This window comes from Carcharodon carcharias, chromosome 20, assembly GCF_017639515.1.
Source record: "Carcharodon carcharias isolate sCarCar2 chromosome 20, sCarCar2.pri, whole genome shotgun sequence".
Lineage (NCBI taxonomy): Eukaryota > Metazoa > Chordata > Chondrichthyes > Lamniformes > Lamnidae > Carcharodon > Carcharodon carcharias.
Window position 1 is genome coordinate 32,395,117 of NC_054486.1, and position 20,578 is coordinate 32,415,694.

At 46.1% G+C, this 20,578-nt stretch overlaps 1 protein-coding gene across 1 annotated transcript; it reads right to left on the reverse strand.

Moving 5' to 3' along the window:
• Nucleotides 1-284: 284 nt before the first annotated feature.
• dll4 (delta-like 4 (Drosophila)) lies at nucleotides 285-20,377 on the reverse strand. Its single transcript, XM_041213814.1, has 11 exons — nucleotides 19,977-20,377; nucleotides 19,441-19,692; nucleotides 18,580-18,637; nucleotides 14,508-14,771; nucleotides 13,887-13,947; nucleotides 11,868-11,998; nucleotides 11,103-11,272; nucleotides 9,761-9,980; nucleotides 4,997-5,726; nucleotides 1,868-1,976; nucleotides 285-1,179 (listed from the first exon to the last, which is right to left on the reverse strand). Exons 1-11 carry the CDS (start codon nucleotides 20,028-20,030, stop codon nucleotides 1,174-1,176), a joined length of 2,055 nt encoding a protein of 684 aa, XP_041069748.1. The 5' UTR covers nucleotides 20,031-20,377; the 3' UTR covers nucleotides 285-1,173.
• Nucleotides 20,378-20,578: the final 201 nt, after the last annotated feature.

Here is a 20,578-nt window from a genome sequence, read left to right on the forward strand (position 1 = left end):
AGGGCAGGTGCAACACTGATTAGATACTGAATAAAACCCCATTTGCGCTGTCTCAAACAGACATTTCTAGGGCAGGCACAGCACAGGGTTAGATACAGAGTAAAGCTAAACATTTTTGAGTTAACATGGCTATTTAAAGGCAGGTTTCCACTGAGTGTCACTGGCAATGCTTTGAAGTCCCTCTTGAGTCTGAAGTTGTTGATGTTTGATATGTAGGTGGGTTTAATGAAGGACGCAGACACCAGATATTGTAGCAGGAATGATTTCATTGTTTGAACAAAAAAATAAATTCAAACTTTGCAAAGAAATTGAAACTATAGGTGAAGTGGTAAGTGTATTTACATGTGAAGGCATTTATAAATATACATTATATACAAAATAATTTTATAAAAGTATAAAGTTCAGTGCTTCACATTTAAATTAATTATGAAATACCCAACCTTAAAAAAAATAACATTATTGATAGTCTTGGTCTTTGATTTAAGGGACAGCAATGAGCAGTCTGTACATGAGGCTCTGCTCCCTGTCTGCTCCCTGTGAGAGTGTTGATCCAATCCCGATGTGGAAGGGTAGGGGAGTGGGCCCTGGATCCGTCAATAAGTGCTGCTGTCTGTGGTTTATCTCAATTCCATTACCTGGCCTTTTTCAGTCATTGAGTGAGCCTTAGGGTTAAAGTAGGCCCAGTTAAATACACTCCACTCTTCAAAAATAATAAATAGGAACCGCTTCGTGAGTTTGCGTTCGATCACACTCCTGTGTTTGTCTGTGTTCACACTGAATCTGCATCTCCAGTAACAACAGTTGCTCTCAGACACCAGCATTAAATCAGCACACTCAGCATCTTCTCCTGCAGAGACTCGGCACACTGAGAGAACTTTATATTCCGTCTGTGACACTGCATCAATGGGACCAGTCTGGTCCCAAAGTCTATCAAATCTCCAATTCTCCACTAACAGCAGCAGTTCACTGGGCTGAAGGCTCCAGAGAGATTTTCACCATCACATGCCATTCAGAAACTGAGCCAGAGCTGGTCCTTCGCAAAGTCACAGCTTCCACTTTTCAAACATTTCTCCCAATAGCAAGTTGTGAATAAATAGAATAGCAGTCCCACTTTGTGTAAACAGACAGACTGGGAGACCCCAGGCAGACTGTAGTATCTCTTGCATTGCAGCCTTAAACCTGGGCAGAGTGAAAGAGAGAGAAAGAGAGAGGATCATTTAAAATGTCTTTCACCAGCTTAATTCTCCCTTAAATCAACACTCTCATCCTGTGATCCTGGTTTCCTGTTGCTTTTAAATGTAGGCAAGCAGTGAAAGGTGGGGAGGCTGAGACTCTCATTCGAAGATGACCTGTCTCACTCCCCAGCAATCCTTTTACCACCAGGCTGGGATTTACTGCCAGCCTACGTTTCAGATCCATTGAAAGTAGACCCCATTCCTTAAAACAGCAGAATCGTCTGGTATTTGTTGCTACAAATGAGCTGCAGCCTGAAATTTCCACTTGAAGACCAATCCGACTCAGTGACTGAGCACCGCCTCCCCATACCTCAAGAGGTGGAAGAGAACTGTACTTACGCATAGCCTGACTCTGTCAAACCTCCCCTCTCAACACCCAGTGTATCTCTCAAACTTGTCCCTTCCTCCCCAGTGTTCTGCTTCCCCAGGCTCCCTCCCTCCATGTACACTCCATCCAATGTACCTCCCTCCATCCGTGTACCTCTCTCCCTCCCTCCCCTAAACCATTATCCAAAACCCCGACTCCTATGTACCTTCCATACCTGGTGTACACCTGTACAGCTCCCTCCCCCTGGGTACCTCCTCCCGCCTGTGCCCTTTCTCCCAGAGTGCCACACAATGGTTTGCTTTACCTCAGTGATGACATCCTGCAGCATGCCCTCAGCAGTCCGGTATACCGGCTGGTACATCAGGTCCTGGGCACTTGATATCGTGGATATTCTGCATGCCAGCTTTTCACTACTAAACAAAGAGGAAATCAGGTGAGGAAAAGAGTCTGAGAAAGCGCTGAGCAGAAGCACACAGCAGCACTCAGACATTCAGCAGGGAAAGTTAATTATAAAAGCAGTTCCACAAAAGCAGCCAGTGAGTGACCCCAATACATGTCCATTGGAATTAGCCAGTAGTTCACTGCAGACTTCCTCCCCTTTGAAATCAATGGGTTTGGGCATGGAAGAGTAAATGATGCTGTGGGTCACCCACTGACCTTAGAGAGTTTCTCTGGTGGGGGTGGGTTGGGGGGGGGTCAGGAAATGTGGGGTAGTGACAGGGGCTTCAATCTGCCGAGGGATGCAGCCAGAGACAGGTGAGAAGGCTGTTTAGATGGCACCGACAAACAGGGAGCCTTGTTCTCACAGCCTTGTGCTTAAAGTACAAATGGCAATTAGAAAGAGCGCTGAAAGTGTCCACTGGAGGTTGGGGGTAGGGGATCTGATGGGTCTAAATTGTACCTATTGTGGATCAACAGGTTTGGGGAGAGAAAAGACAGGACTAGTAAATATTAGGGTAGGGCTTTCTAATTTACACTGGAAGTGATTAATTCACATAATGGAATTCTGTAACAGGCAACAGGTTTGGATCAAAGAGCCCAAGAGCAGTAACTATCATTGCCTGAGGTTAATGGAGACTGTTTTAGATGTGAAATCCGTTCATAAACTGATTCCCACACTGATTCATTTCCTGAAGCATTCTATTCACAATTCAATTCCTGCCCTAAGTACAGTGCTCCCTCAGCACTTCCCTTCCGACAGTGCAGAGCTCTGTCAGTACTGCCCCTCCGACAGTGCAGAGCTCCATCAGTACTGCCCCTCCGACAGTGCAGAGCTCCCTCAGTACTGCCCCTCCGACAGTGCAGAGCTCCTTCAGCATTGCCCCTCCGACAGTGCAGAGCTCCCTCAGCACTGCCCCTCTGACAGAGCAGAGCTCCTTCAGCACTGCTCCTCCGACAGTGCAGAGCTCCCTCAGTACTGCCCCTCTGAGAGCGCAGCGCTCCCTAGGCATTGCAATGGAGAATCAGTCTAGATTATTGCGCTTAAATTCTGACTATGAACCCATGGGCTTCTGACTCAGAGCAGAGAGCTGGCTGTGACCATGCAGATTCATTTCAGGCAGTGAGATAAGCCTTTGGTCTCTCAGTCCATACTGTGCTTGTTTCCCAGAGTGGAAACGTCTGTGTCAAACAGCACAGTCCCCTGTGTAAACCCCCAAACATGTCCTGGCAATTAGTGTCCTACAACATGAACAGGCTGTTACCTTATCAAAGGTCCCATGTAACAGCCTTGGTGCTGAAGCTGAAATCTCCTTGACAGTCTCAGATTTCGAAACTTGTCCCTTCAGGTTTAAATTACATTTGCATTGAATTACAGGTTGGACACACCTCCCTTCAAAATAGTCTGCTCACTTTATATTAACATTACTGGGAACAGTACAGAGGCCACAGGGTCCAACTCAGTCCCAGGCCCAGCCCTGCCCTCAGCTCCTCTGTCCCTACCCTCAAAGCCTTTGCCCAAGGCCCTGTCCACCCTCAGGAGTGAGTATTCAGGATTTGGAGAGCTGGGAGTTACTGGGACCTCCACCTAGCCAAGGATTAATGGGTTACTTTCCTGAACCTCTGTTTAGCTCAGTGTGCATCTAGACCCAGAAATCCCAGGCAGTCTCTTCCCTAAGTTTACTTTGGGCAATAGTGACCTCACATCTACCTCTTCTTACCTGCCCACCCCTCCCTCCCTTCCTCATCCCTCCCTCCCTTCCTCACCCCTCCCTCCCTTCTTCACCCATCTCTTTAATCTCCCTCCTCAAGTCTGGTTTTTGTCTTGGCTTTGTTCAATCAGCCCTTGTGTTCCAAGTCAGGAACACATTGGTGCTGGTGCTTCTGGTCACAATGTGCATGGAGGGTCTAGGGGGGGTCCCCACCCCACCTCATCCCACCCCGAGCTCTTAAGAGTGAACACAGCGCCGAGTAGCGACCCCACCACCATCTCACCCTCATCCAGCAACAAGTCACATGTTCCTTCCCCAGCTGGGAGTCTGGGATCACCATGACAACAGCGAGCACCAGTTTGGGATCACCATGACAACAGCGAGCACCAGCCTGGGATCACCATGACAACAGCGAGCACCGGTCTGGGTCACCATGACAACAGCGAGCACCAGTCTGGGATCACCATGACAACAGTGAGCATCAGTCTGGGATCTCCACGACAACAGTGAGCATTAGTCTGGGATCTCCATGACAACAGTGAGCCCTGGTTGATATGGCCTGACGGTGACAGAAGAGCTTTTATTTAATACAAGGTATTTGGTGTTGTGACAGAAGCCTGCTTGATCTCTGTAAACCCGTGTCTTTTACAGGACATTTAATAGCCATGATGTATTGAGAGTCTAATGTTACAGCTGGTCAGTCAGGAGGAGCTGCAGGTTTGAGAGGTGTGGATTCTCAGTCCTCTGGAGAGTTAAGATTGAGAACGCTGCAGGAATTGCTGAACACAATGGAAGACCCTGTTTCTGTATTTCTTCTCCCGACATCTCAGTTGATCGTATGAGGGAGGGAGGAACATTCAGCCTGGACATCGCCTCCACACCTTGCACACTCTCCACCCGCCTGCACAGCCCCTTCCCCACACCCTGCCCCAGTGCCAGAGATCCGGGACAGTTTTCTCTGAGATTTAGGAAATAGTGACCTCACATCTCCCTCCCTCCCTTCCCCACCACCCTCCCCTTACTCACAATACACCCTGCACAGAATGCAAAGGACAGAGATCTAATGTCCTAAAATGCTGACAGGCCCTGGTTCATCAGTGCTGCTATATATATCCCTGTAGATCTGATCATGGACACAAGACTAAATTTCCAATTTGTTTTCATCACAAAATTGAGCCGCACTGGGCCCTGATCCAAGGAACTGAATTGTTTTGTGCCCTCTGATTGTCAAACTTTAACTCTTGAAGATGTGCAATGAGTGGAAGAAATGGCAAATTACTTACCACGAGTTTCTGAGGGGCAAGCTTTCCTCTTTTTTACATTTGTGATTTTTATGGCATTTGAGTTCTTGGGACAGATCAGCCTTGAGGCCTGTAGCTAAATTCCAATCCAAGGCATAGTTCCTGTCTTTGTAATTAGTCTTCTCCATAATACAGTCTGTTTCCAGATCAACCTTCTTGTTGGTAAGTTTGAGCTGGGACGCCATGATCAGATTGTCCCTTTGGGACTCAGTCAGATTGTTCATGGTCTCGGTGTCTCGGTGCTGCCCCCCATGAGGTCTTTGCATGTGCCTCAGAGCGATGCCTAGGATACACAGCAACATGACAAAAGCCATCAGTCCAAAGGCCAACGACACAGCCACCCAGGGGAAGGGGTTTGGTGGCTGCTGCCGCTTTTGTGATGGACTGGGAAATACAGGGATCTCGCATAGTGAACCCATGAAGTTGAATGGGCATTGGCACACAAAGCTTTTGCCATATACGCCAGCGTGGCACGTCCCGCCATTGTGGCATGGCCTGGAGTCACACTCATCCCCCAGCGGTTGACTGCAGTCCCGGCCTGAGAAACCAGCTGTGCACGCACACGTGTAGTTGTTGATGTGGTCGATGCAGGTGGCTCCGTTGGCACATGGGCTTCTGGCGCAGTCATTCACATTGATCTCGCATCTTTGTCCAGCAAAGCCTGCCTGACAACGGCACATTCTCGACAGCCCCAGATCGAAGCATTGGCCTCCTGCAGAGAGAGAGAGAGATAATAACAGTTCAGCAGCAATTCAACAAAGGGCGGCTCTTAATTAACATTCAACAAATGCAGCCTAGATCCAGCCAGCGATTCGCAGGCCCCGCCAACTATTCACAGGTCCCATTGGGGATCCACAGGCCCTGCCAGGGATCCACAGGCAGGACATAGCTTGGAGGGGCACCCCTTCGAAACTCCACTGATACATCTCTGTCTACCCAGCAGGAAGCTGAAGTACCAGCTGAGCAGCTACTGCCTGCCATTAACACAGATCAATGACATTAACACACACATAAACAGACACTGTCATATTGTCGCAGGCTCATGGCCCAGTTACCAATTAGACTAGAGCAAAATGTTTAAAACAAGTGAGCTTTATGCAGCCATGGCTGTGGTGTCTTTAAGTGAAGAGTGGAACAAAACAGAAACAGAGATTATTTTCCATTAAACACATTTTCACTGGTTCATCCTCTCCAACCACCCTCAACTGAATACTTTCCGGTCTTTGAACCTTTGAAGCTGTGATTCCTTCTTGATTAATCTTAGTTACCCTTAAAGATTACTTAAAGCTGCACCTTGCCTTGGTCATTCTGACATTTTATACAATTTCTTAAGGCTGTATCCCAACAGCAGATACCAAGCTCTCAAAAGACTGGGGCTCACATATCATCCCTCTCCCACTCTATTATACATCCCCCCAAACCCCAATAGCAAAGGTCCAGGGACTCGAGTGAGTGTCACCATTTGGGAAAGGGCATCACATTTCCATGTACCAACTCAGCTCTATGCTCAATGGTAAAGGCACATGGTCAGAGGAACGAAAACCCATGTATAACCCAGGCATTTTAAGAGGGGCATGGTTGTCTAATAAATTGTACTTTAGTGTCTCCATAGCCCATTTGAATGCTAACACATCTATAACCTAGGACAGTTCTGCCCCCAACGTCCTACATATCCATCTGGAGAAGGAACTTGCGGTACTGGATCTGAGCATTAGGCATCCTATAGACTCCCAAATGCAGATTCCCCTTATTTGGTTCCTGTGATTTGATTGGATTGTGGTTCAGCTGGTAGCACTCTTGCCTCTGAATCCCACTCAAGGGCTTAAGTACCAATATCAAGGCTGACACTCCAGTCCAGAACTGACTGAGTGTTGCATTGTTGGAGGTACCGTCTTTCAGATGAGATGTTAAATTGAAGCCCCATCTGGTTGCTTGGGTGGATGTAAAAGATCCCATGGCACTACTTTGAAGAAAAGTGGGGGAGTTCTCCCTGGGATCCAGGGCAATATTTATCCTTCTATCAACATCACAATAAACAGATTATCTGTTAATTGCTGTTTGTGGGATCTTGCTGTGCATACATTGGTTGCTATGTTTCCTACATTACAAAAGTCAGTACACTTCAAAACTACTTTATTGGCTGTAAAGTGCTATGAGGTGTCTGGTGGACTTGAAGAGTGCTATATAAATCTTTTTTAAAGAGAAAATGGTGGCAAATTCTGAGGTAAATTGTTGATAATATTCGACTAGGCTCAGGAATATTCTTGCTGCTGTTACTGTCATGGGTCTGGGCCATTTCCTAAAGGTCTTTACTATGTCCAGTTGGGTTTCATTATTTTGCAGGTACCGGAAACCAGTACTGAGTGATTCTATCTGGGCAGCTCAGAGCCCCTGCCACCTTTCAGCAGCTAATGGGTGGAATGTTGGAGCCTCATGTTCATACGTCAACGCGTGCTGAGATGTTGTAATCTATAGTGACGGCCGATGTTGTAACCTATGGTGATTAACAAAAATCAGAAGTGGTGCTGGATAGCTCCAGAAAAGCTGGTTTGACAGCCAGCTCAGGGAAATACCAGTTGGATTTGTGGGAGTGCATTATTTGGGATATACATGGGAGGGGGTGGGGGAGTGCATGCAAAATAATGAAACGCAACTGGACATAGTAAAGACCTTTAGGAAATGACCCAGACCCATGACAGTAACAGCAGTAAGAATATTCCTGAGCCTAGTCGAATATTATCAACAATTTACCTCAGAATTTGCCACCATTTTCTCTTTAAAAAAGATTTATATAGCACTCTTCAAGTCCACCAGACACCTCATAGCGCTTTATAGCCAATAAAGTAGTTTTGAAGTGTACTGACTTTTGTAATGTAGGAAACACAGCAGCCAATGTGTGCACAGCAAGATCCCACAAACAGCAATTAACAGATAATCTGTTTATTGTGATGTTGATAGAAGGATAAATATTGCCCAGGATCCCAGGGAGAACTACCCCACTCTTCTTGACAGTCTTTTTTCAACAGATCCTGTTAATGGTATTGGCCAATTCCCTTTCAGAATCCAGGGAGGACACAAAGTCAGCATTTTCAATCAGCCTGTCCACGTCGGACATGGGGCATTAATCAAAGTTAATGACTAATTTAAAAAAATATATTATAGGATCTCCATGACCCGTGGAGTTTTGGTACCATCTTTACGGGTTTTGATCATTAACTGTGGGACTCTGTTATGATCTCCCTAGCTCTGGGATTGTTCTGGCCTCTTAGGAGATCTTTAGTATCTTTGCCCCAGAGATACTGTATGGTTTCACCAAGACCATTATCCCTCGTGGTATTCCACTATCACATTTAATAACATGAGATTTCACGGATCAAGAGGTTAAAAACAACGGCATATCTTTCGACTAATTTAAGCAGTTTTAGTTGCTGCTATGCTGTCAGTTCTTTGCCCAGTCTCTTGGGTCTTAGTTTCCTGAGAGACCAGCTTGGACACTGGTGTCTCCTGATCTCTCCATGGTTTTAACAGATCAATAAGACAGGCCTGCTCCTGTTGTGTCAACATCCCCTGCAAGGAATACTCTCACCATTATCTCCACAGTGGTGGGTTCTGGCCTTTGTTAGAATGCACACTGACACAAGCCTCAGATCCAGTGGTCAATTAAACATTCAGACTGGAGCATAATGTTCAAAACAGGTGAAGTTTATACTCCTACAGCAGTAGTGTTTTTGGGTGCAGAGATGAAAACAGTAATAGATTACTCTCCAGCACTTGCATTCTCATTTCTCTCCAGCTTCTCCCAATTGAAACATTTCACTGTCTTTGATCCTTCCAGACTGATTGATTTTAATTGCTTACATTGGCTATTCTGACATTTTAGATAATTTATTTTTTTCATTTGTTCATGGAATGTGGGCATTGCTGGCTAGGCCAGCATTTATTGTCCATCCCTTCTTAAAGCAGTACAATATAATAGAGTCCTCAAGTGCCTGTGATGCACATATTATCCCTCTCTCTCTCTGTTACAACACCCACACATACACATATCATACATACACACACACACATATACAAAGCACATACATAAGTATTGTAGCAGGGTGATTATCCTTAAAAGGTAATTTTAACTGAAGTGGGAGGAGATGTTCCTCAACTAACTAAGTTTAAAAGAAAGTTTTTAAGGGTAATAAAGGGAGCCGAAAATGCGTTGTGAAGATGGCTGTTTTATGAATTATATTATTGTATTGAAACTGGGATGTTCAAGGACTAATGTTTGCAGGAGAAAGGGCACACACACGTACACAATAATCTTTTAGGGACTGAGGGTGTGAATAAGGGGGTTCCTCTTGTATTACAGTCAGTTTTTAGAGTAGGATGGTTTAAATTTGGCATTGATGCAGAGCTATGCAGAGTGAGCAGCTGAGCTCTGGGGAGAGTGCAGGGTAGCAGGATTATTGTGGATTGATACTGGGCTAAGGGGCGAGAATGGAGCAGCGGGGTTAGTTTGGGATTGATACGTGGCTATGGGGAGTGTGCAGGTCAGTGAGATTAGGGCTAAGGAGAGAGAGTGGGGCAGTGGGATTAGTTTGAAATTGATAAACAAAGACACAACAGACACAATGGGCCAACTGGCCCTCTCCTCTGTCAGCAGACGCTATAGTTCAAAGCATATTTCTAAATCAGTTTCTTCTACATTTAAGCACGTGGTTACAAGGAAAAGCACAGGAATAAAAGCCCATGAATTACCGTTTGCACAAGGGTTGCTGGTACAGCGGTCCACTTTCTGCTCACAGTTTAAGCCAGTAAACCCCAGGGGGCAAGTACAGGTGTAATGGGTCCCCTCAGATCTCTCAGAGCAGGAGCCACCATTGAAACAGGGGGAATCAGTGCAGGTCAGAGTGCTGTCCTCACAGTGCTGCCCAATAAAGCCAGGTAGACATGAACAGCTGTAACTGTCATCCAGTTCCTGCAACAAAAGGACCACTACATTAGAAACAAATCGTCCATTTCAAGGGAATGTGATTAAAGGTACACTCACTCTTGAGTCTCTCTGCCTGCAACATTCTAACTCTGAAGGAGGCCATTTGGCCCATCATGCCCATGCCATCTTTCTACAAGGGCAATTCAGCTCGTCCCACTCCCTCGCCCTTTCCCTGCAGTCCTGCAGTTATTTTCTTCCTGTGCTTACCCAATTCCCTTTTTGAAAGCTGCGATTGAATCTGCCTTCACCACACTCTCAGGCTGTGTGTTCCAGACCCCAACCACTCGCTGCATAAAAAAGTTTTTCCTTCATGCCGCCATTGCGTCTTCTGTCATTCACCTTAAATTGGAGTCATCCTTCCACCAACAGGAAGAGCTTCTCTCTATCTACTCTGTCCAGTCCCCTCATGATTTTGAACACCTCAATCGAATCTCTGCTCAACCTTCTAATCTCGAAGGAGAACAACTCCAGCCTTCTCCAATTTATCCTTGTAACTGAAGTCTCTCATCCCTGGAACCATTCTGATAAACCTTTTCTGCACCGCTCTAAGGCCTTCACATTCTTCCTAAAGTATGGTGCCCAGAATTGGGTGCAATAATTCAGTTGAGGCTGAACCAGAGTTTTATAAAGGTTCACTATAACTTCCTTGCTTTTGTAATCTATGCTTCTAGTTATAACCCTTGGACCCGTGTGCCTTTCTAAACTGCTTTCTCAATGTGCCCTAGATACACTACTTTTGGTTGAGTGTTAACCTGCCAGGAATATGGTGGGTTTTCCCCCCTGATCTCATTGCCCATTTATCTCCATTAAATGCCTCTGGAACAACTTGGAGATCCATCAGCTGAGAATATCAGGGTAGGGGATAGAAGGACATTTAATTTGGTGGCTTGGACGGAAAGATGAATGTACCATCCAGGAAAATAGTTAAATTTGAGCAGCTGGTGGGATAACACCACTCCTTAATAGGAATCTCCCCTCCCTGATAGGAATCTCCCCTCCCTGGTGCTGCCTTCTGCTGGGTGATGATGTCACTTCATTCCCTTGTGGTGATGAGGAGCATGAGGCTGGTTGAAGCTAAGCAGAGGTGAGCTGTGGGTTGTCCCTTACCGTGCAGGTACCCCCGTTGCTGCAGGGGTTACTGTCACATTTGCGAATGGCCGATTGGCAATTTTTGCCAGTGTAGCCGGGCTGACAGGTGCAGGTGTAACTGCCCTGGCCTGTGTTGGTGCAAGTTGCATTGTTCCGGCACGGCTTGTTGTGGGTGCAGTAGTTGAGATCTATGTGCAAAGCACAGAGAGAGAGAGGCAGAGAGAAAAAGATTAGTCACAATTCACAAGCAACACAAAGCAGGTTGAGGAACTCTATCCTCCCTCCCAACTTTCTAAATTAACCAAACAAAGTGACCAATCGGAATAGCACAGGTTGTGGAATAAAGGGGCAGAGTGAGGGTCTGTTCCACACTGAGGGAAGAGGTGGGACACTGTGGGGAGGAATGGGACTGAGGGTCTGTCCCCACAATGGCATATTCTTTCCCATTCCCTCTCCTGCCTTGGATGCAACTCCCAGGGTGAGGAATGGGATCCTGCTGGTTAGATGTGTAATCCAGTACTAGATGCATTCACTAGTGTCAACCAGTAACTAGCACTGGGAAATACCGGTCCTCCAACCAGATAAAGCACTGGGGGAATGTATGAAGTGTCTGGGTCTTGACTCCTTAAGACTCATCTGGCCCACTGCCATCAAACACCGCCAGAGTTTCAGAGAGTTGGTAAGGGGTTTATTTTGACACAGACTTTGTGGAGTGTGTTCCATGAAGGGCTTGGAAGAATGAAAGCTTCATGGATTTTCTGTACATGTGACACAGACACTCACCCTGGTTACAGAAGAGGCCACCCCATCCTTCCTTACAGGTACACTGAAAGGGCTGTTGACAGGTCCCGTGTAGACATCCTGGATAATGCATGCAGTCATCACACAAAGGCCCCTGCCATCCAAAGTGACATCTTGACACAGAGAGAAAGAGAGAGAGAGAGAGAGAGGCATAGAATTAATTATCTGTGGACCTTGACAAAAAACATGAATCTTGGAAACATAGACATCCATAAGACCGTAAGACGTAGGAGTAGAAGTAGGCCATTTGGCCCATCAAGTCTGCTCTGCTGTTCACTTTCCTGCCTTTTCCTCATAACCTTTGATTCCCTTACTGATTAAAAATTTGTCTATCTCAGCCTTGAATATACTTAACAACTCAGCCTCTACAGCCCTCTGCGATAAAGAATTCCACAGATTCACTACCCTCAGAAGAAATTCTTCCTCACCTCTGTCTTAAATGGGCAACCCATTACCCTGAGATTATGTCCTCTGGTTGTAGACTCCCCTCCAAGAGGAAACAACCTCTCAGTATCTACCCTGCCAAGCCCCCTAAGAATCTTATGTTTCAATAAGGTCGCCTCTCATTCTTCTAAACTCCAATGAGTACAGGCCCAACCTACTCAACCTCTCCTCATAAGAAAATCCCTCCATACCAGAATCAATCTAGTGAACCTTCTCTGGACTGCTTTCAATGCCAGTATGTCTTTCCTTAGATAAGGGACCAAAACTGTTCCCAGTTTTCTAGGTGTGGTCTAACTACTGTCTTGTATAGTTTTAACAAGACTTCCCTATTTTTATACTTCATTCCCTTTGAAATAAAGGCCAACATTCTATTTGCCTTCCCTATTACCTGCTGAATCTGTATGCTAACTTTTTGTGATTCATGCACGAGGACCCCCAAATTACTCTGTGCTGCAGCTTTCTTCAGTCTTTCTCCATTTAAATAATATTCAGCTCCTCTATTCTTCCTGCCAAAGCACATAATCTCACATTTTCCCACATTATATTCCATCTGCCAAGTTTTTGCCCACTTGCTTAACCTGTCAATACCCCTCTGTAGACTCTGTGTCATCCTCACTGATGGCTTTCCCAACTATTTTTCTGTCATCCACAAACTTGGTAATAGTACATTCACTTCCCTCTAAGTCTGTGTCTATGTATTGTAAATAATTGTGGCCCCAGCACTGATCCCTGTGGCACTCCACAGGTTGCCATCCTGAAAATGCATCCCCTTATCCCAACTCTCTGTCTTCTATTAGTTAGCCAATCCTCTATCCATGCTAATATAATACCCCCAACACCATGACTCTTATCTTATTAAGTAGCCTTATGTGCAGTAGCCTTATTGAATGCTTTTTGGAAATCCAAATATATGACAACTACAGCTTCCCCTTTAACTATCCTGCTTGTTACCTCCTCAAAGAATTCTAATAAGTTTGTCAGGCATGATCTCCCCTTCATGAAGCCATGCTGACTCTGCTTGATTATATTATGCATTCCTAAATGCTCTGTTATTAGGTCCTTTATAATAGACTAACATTTTCCAAATGATGGATGTTAAGCTAACTGGCCTATAGTTATCTTTTTTTTTAAACCAATAAACCCCATCCTTAGATAATATACCAACAAACTCTATCCCTTTAATGGGTGGAGTAGGAAAGGCTGGAATGGTGTGGGCAAGAAGGAGTAGGAAAACATGGGGCAGTATAAGGCCTAGTGGAGGAGAGTGGGTGGATTGGGGTGGGATGTAGAGAGAAGGGTTGAGGTTGGGTTAGGTATGTTGTGGTAGGACGATTGCAGTGAGATAGGGTGGGGCAAAGTGGGCTGAAGTTGGATAGCTGTGATAGTATGGGGTAGAATAGGACAGCAATAATAGTGAGAAATTAAGAAATAATAACACCTGGACTGGGTTATGCTCAGATCTGGTGATAATAAAATGTGATGTGCGCAGCTGAGTCACACTGAGGGATGTTAAATCAGTGGAACTGGATTTACAAACTCCTACCATCAGTAACTTACTTGCACTCGCCTGGTCGGTCACAGTACCCGTGTTCTGTGCTGCACCCAGGCTGGCAAATCGCTGCAGGGAACAGAAGAACAGAGTCAGAATAAAAAGGTATTGTAACTCCAACAAAACTATAGACTGATCACAGATTACTAATCCTCTGTGCCAGTATTAACAGCAGTGCCAGCAATAATCCCCAGTGTCAATAATAACCCCCACTGCCAGTAACAACACCCAATGCCAGGATGAACATCCCTCCCTCTTCCCCTGTCTCCCCTTTCCCCTATTTTCAGTTATAATGACCCCAGTGACATATATATAATGGACAATGCCATAAATAACTCCCTGTACCAGAAAGAACCTCCTGTTGCCAACAATAACTCTCCAGAACAGGTACATTCTGGACAGTAAGAAGAAGAAACTCCAGTGACACTAAGTACCCACAGTGCTGGGATGCACATGGCTCCTTCTCCACTCACCTCCCCTTCACTCTCCTCTTCCCCTTCTCTCTTCTACCTCCCTCTCCATCTCTCTCCCAGACCCTCTCCATTGCCTTTCCCTCTCCCTTCCTTTCCCTCTCCCGCTTCTCTCTCCCTGAGAGTGCCAGAGTGGATGCTGAATGCCTCTCGCCTTACGTTGTGCACAGTATTCATTCTCCCAGCCAACCATGCAGAGGCGTTGTCCCTCCTGGCCACAGGTGTAGTGTCCAAAGGTATCATTCCTGGGCCGGCAGTAGTCGGAACATCCATCACCGTAGTAATGGTGGCTGCAGACCACCCTGTACGAGTAGTGTAGTTGGGTGTGATCCCCGCGAAGGACATCATGTGACCAGGCCATGCCCACAGGCTGGTGTCTCTGGATGGCAAAACGGCTGATCAGCATCTCAGGGCTGGTGACATCTGTACACAACAAACAGCTCATGTTAATGCAGGGCAAGAGGGTAAGCGTATAAGACAAGAGTGCAGAAACTACAGGCATGGTACGCAGGTATCCTACAAGTGTTAGAGCAAAATAAGGGGAATTATGCCCCTCCATCACATCCTCCCGAACCCCTTTCTCTTATGCTGTACTCGTATTTCCCACCATTACAATCACTTCTATTAAAACCAGGGGCTAATGTTCAAAATGGGCACTGGGTTACTGCCAGTGACCGAAAGGTCCACAAATTAATTGGAGATCCTACACCGGTTAAGTGTTCAGAAGGAACATCCTCAACTCAGTGTGTGTCTGTGTGGATCTGTGTGTTTGTGTATCATGCAGCTGGGAAGGGGAGGCTGGGGATAGGAGGCAGGTCAGGAATGAGGGGGCTGGAAAAGGGGGAATTGGGTGGAGCAGGTGTGGCAGACAGGAGGGCATGGACAGGGAGAATGAAATGAGAAGTGATGCCAGAGGCAATGAGTGGGAATGTGGTGACAAGAGTGGTGGGGGGAGGTGGGAGTGTGTGGGAGAAGCAGGCATTGGGAGAGGGGATGGGTAAGTGGGACTGGGGGGGGGAGGTTGGTGGGCAGCAACGGAGAAACAGGAGGGGAAGGGCAATTGCCAAACTCGATCCAGGCCAATTCTCAACCTAACGTGCGTTGCAAAACCAATTATATTGCAGTTAAAGTGCAGTTCATGGGGATGTGGGATGGGGAATTCAATCAGGAAATTAACTCCTCAGAAACCCTAATAATCTGTATTTTGGGCTTCAGAAAACAAGTAACGTTTCTAGATCAAATCCCTGTTGTCATCATTACAGACTGTTCTTTGATTCCAAAATGGATAGTGAGATACAAATGCCAGAGTGATGGGGATAAACTGATCTGGAGTTGTAGAGGCACATAAGTTCCAGCATGATGGAAATAACCAGTTCCTGAAGCGATGGATGTAAAATGATCCCAGAGTAATATAGACACAGATTCCAGAGCAACAAAGATAAACTGATCCTGGAGTGATAGAGAGAAACTGATCCCAGAATGAAGAGGTTCCAAAAGGCATTTGTTAAAGTCTGTCATAAGAAACTGCTCGCCAAAGTTGAAGCTCATGGAATTGGAGGCAAGTTATTAATAGGGTTAGGAAATTGACTGAGTGGCAGGAGACAGAGAGTGGGGATATTGGACAGGTACTCTTATTGGCAGGATGTGAATAATGTGTCCCATGAGGATCTATGTTGGGGCCTCAATTATTCACAGACTTAGATGAAGGGGTGGAGAGTCACATATCCAAGTTTGCAAATGACAAAAAGCTAAGCAGCACTATAAGCAGTGTAGATCAGTGATTCTCAAACTGTTTTAGTTCAAGGACCCCTTTTCAAATGGATTCATAATCATGGACCCCAATCATCTGTATGATAATATATAATGCTGAAAATATGAAAGTATTGGGTGTAAATAGTGTTTTAATATCCTTTAAAGAAATCAGTTATATACCTCTTGGTGAGAAGGGAGATCCTATTTCTCACTAAAATGGGTATTACATAGGATATATGGCATAGAACAGGCCATCTGATCCAACCAGAGAACAGGAGGCCGGAGAGAGCAGGAGCCCTGAGAGAACAGAACACACTACTGGCCACCACTCATTCACTTACTCGTATCACAGCACTTTCATATTATTTCGTAGACCCTCTGGGAAGTCTCTGGGCTCCACCAGGGTATTAATGGAAACATACAAAGCAATATTAACAGATTGAGTGAAAAGGCAAAACCATGGCAAATGGATGTCATTCACTCTGGAGCTTAAAAGGATATGTTAGGGTATTTTCAAAATGAGAAAAAGCTAGAACCGGGGTGGGGGGCGGTTGTCCAAAGACACTGGAGGGCCCATCTGCATAGATCATTAAAATATCATGACCATATACAGAAAATAATCAAAAAGGCTAATGAAATGCTGCCTTTATCTCTAGAGGACTGAAATATAAGGGCGTAGAAGTCATGTTTCAGCTCTATAGAGCCTTGGTTAGACTACACATGGAGTACTGTGAGCACTTCTGTGCAGCACAACTTAGGAAGGATATAGTGACTTTGTGGGAGTACTGTGTAGATATCTAGATTCAATGATACTTGAGTTAAGTTACATGAGAGGTTACAAAATTAGGATTGTATTCCCTGAATTTCAAAGGTTATGGAGTAATTTGATCAAAGTTTTCAAGATATTAAGGGGAACAGATAGGGTAGATAGAGAAACTTTCTGCTAATAGCAGAGTCTAGGACTAGAAGTTAGAGCCAGGCCTTTCAGGAGTGAAATGTGGAAAAAATTTAATGCAAAAGGTGGTAGAAGTTTGGAACTCTCTTCCACAAACAGCAATTGATGCTAGATCAATTGTTAATTTTAAACCTGAGATTGATAGAGTTAATCAAAGGTATCAACGGATATGGGGAAAAGGTGAGTGTACAGTTTTAGGTTGCAGATCATCCTTGCTCTCATTGTATGTTAGGAACAGGCTTGAGGGGTTGAATGGCCTCCTGCACCTATGATCCTTGTCACACAGATCCCAGAATAATGGGAACAGACAGTTCCCAGAGTTATAGAGGCACAAAGATCCGGAGCGAATATAGACTGATGGAGATATACAGATCCCCAAGTGGTGGAGACAGATTGATTCAGGAAAGATCTAGAGTGACAGAGGCACACAGATCCTGGAGTAATCCCAGAGTAATGGATACACACATATCCTGGAGTAATCCCAGAGTGATGCAGACATACAGATCCTGAAGTGAGTAATCCCAAAGTCACAGGAAGCTGGTGTGATACTGGAGTGATAAAGACACAGACTCCAGAGTGATTGAGACACAAGGATCCTGGAATGACTCCAGAGTGATAGAGATGCATAGACCCCAGAATGATCCTAGAGTGTCAAAGATGCACAGATCCGAGACTAATCCTGGAGTGATCCTAACTGATCCAGGAGTGATGGAGACACACAGATCCTGAAGTAGTGGAGATACACAGAACCAGGAGTGGCAGAAACACAAAGATCCCAGAATGATAGAAATACACAGTTCCCGGAGTGATTCTGAATTGATTTAATAAAACACAAATCCTGGAGTGATAGGGATGCATAGATCCAAGAATGATACACAGATCCGGCAGAGATGGAGACTGACAATCCTGGGGTGATGGAGATAGATTCCAGAGTGATGGCGACAATCCCGGAGTGATGGAAACAGATAATCCTGGAGTGATGGAGTTAAATTCCGGAGTAATGGAGACAGACAATTCTGGAGTGATGGAGACAATCCCGGAATGATGAGTGTATTTGGATCTTTTAGCTCTCATTCTTCTTCCCTAACAATATGTCAGCCTTCTCCTCCCCCATTACAATCGATGAAACCCTTCCAAAAAGGGCGGCGTTTATTGTTAAAGGTGTAAAACGCAGGAAAAGGCCGCCTTGACTTCTTGGCAAGGTTTAGCTTTTCTCACCAACGTCCAGCTCGGTTTCCCACGCCAAAAATAAACGAAAGGAAGTTGATTGTGTTGAACATTCAAGGGCTCTGGGATGCAGAGCTGCTAATTCAGCATTGAATAAATGGAGGCTGTAACTTCAAAACCCCTACACCAGATATCGCCATAAAACTAAGAAAAAGGGGTGGAGGGGTGGAGGGGGAATGCGAAAAGCCTATGTTAAAACTTGTAATGTATTTAAACTGGGTATTTTACTGAGGGTTGATGCACAGAAGGTGCGGCTCGCTGCCGCCCCCTCGCGGTGTGCGAAACCTGGACACTTACTGGGGCTCGGCAGGTTAGAGGGAGAATTCCAGGCTTCGATTATCAGAGAGAAAGTTCCCTGTCAAATAGAAGAGATAGAAACTAGAATTAGCAATGACTGTTTAATAATCCGCATCTGTTGTAAAAGTAATAACATTTATTATAGAAGTGAGCCTGTTCTATGATCCCCCTGTACGACCGTACTGGGTCAAGGGTTTTCATTCCTGATGAACTCCCGGGTTATTCCCCTTTCTGAGAGGGTGTCTGTCCCTGCTGCCCCTGTTTTGGGTACAGGTAAAAGGTGCTCCCTTTATATGTGCATCAGTAACGGGTTAAACACCATTGGTTTGGCGTAGTTCTATGTTTGCCTGTCTGTTTGTGTATGTGTGTGTCTGTCTGTCTCCCTGTGCCTGCGTCTGTGCATTTCTGTACAAGAGCCTTGAAGTTTGTATTTCTCCTGAGTGGTGTTTGTGTGTGTGTCTCTATTTCGATGTCTGTTGCGTGTGAGTCTTGTGTGTTTCTGTGTCTATCTTGTATCTGTGTTAGCTCATAGTTCAGGTCGCAGCCTCTCCATCGCTCATTCCATTCCTGCCTTGTTTGCCAGCCGATATTCCCACTCTCACCCTTCAGCGATGTGACTGATTCTCACTCTGAAATGCCACTTTATTTAATAGTTCAATGCCTTCTCCACATGAAACAGTAATGGCCCTACCCAGCCCACTCCCTTCCTCCCTCACCCCCCCAACTCTCCCTCCCTCACCACCCCCTCCCTCCCTTCCCCCCCCCCCCCCCCACCACCAAACTGGTCCCTCCCTCACCCCCTCCCTCCCCCACTGGACCCGAGTGCATGAACCTGACTGTTCCATGCAAAGATGCCCTCACCGGCCACTTGAAGGTGAAGTTCAGCCTGACCGGGCTCTGGTTCACTGCCACCCTGAACGAGTTGCTGCCCAGGAGCGAGGTCAGCACACTGCCGTAGGTGCAGGGCTCGGGGGATACCACCTTCTGGAAGTGCTTCAGACAAACCCGAAAGAAGGTGCGACAGGCCGGCATACAGTGACTGCCAGCCGCCAACAAACCCCTGGCATTCTCAAACTCCTCGATCCTCAACTCGAATGTACCGCTGCTGGAAACCTTTCAAAATAGAAACACAAAGACCAGAGTGAGAGACGACAGAGCAAAAACAGAGAAAGAGAGAGAGAGAGAGGGCTTGGTGGTGGGGGTGGAGGGGGAGAGGTGGGGGGGAGGAACCGGTGGAGAGAGGGAAGCAGGGAGATGGGAGAGAGAGAGAGCAACATAGAGAGGAAGAGAGAGAGAAACAGCTGGAGAGATGCTGATTTAAGGAAGAAGAAAATGCAACCTCCAGTAAGACGGGCAAATCCGTGGGGGGGGGGGGGAGTTGTACATGGAAGATTTACCTGGGGCACAAAGAGTAGTAGGAGCGCGGTGCCAATGCTGTGTAAAGCTGCCATTCCACAGCTCCCCCGAGCAGTGATACTCTCCGAAGCCTCACTATTTCTCTTCTCCTGACTCACTGGACTCCCACAGGCAGCTTGATGTCTCTCTTTTTAAAAAAAACTTGTCAGTTGTAGCAGCAAGGATCCAGCTCTTAAACTGGCTTCTCCAAAATGTAGCTGGATCCAGGAACGGACAAAATATAGGTGTTCGCACTCCCGCGGCAAGCTCCAAACCAGGTGTCAATCCGGAGCTAAGCTCCTGCTCCCGTTAGGTTCCCCCCCCCCACCGTGATGTCTAGGCTGCAAACTGGGGGTGGGTGGGTGTCCGTATGTATGGGACAGGCTGCTTCCAGGCACCAGCCTCTCTCTGTGACACTTCTCTGCAGCTGCCCAGCCTGCGAGCTCCCTTTAAATAGTGGCTCTATTACCAGGCTGTCAATCACTGGGAGGGGAACTAGGGGGTCCTCCCCCTTTGCATGTATTAACCGGGCTGTCAATCATTGCGATGGTGCTGTGGGCCTTCACTTTCTCTTTGACTCACTCTTATCACCTTGATAAATTGT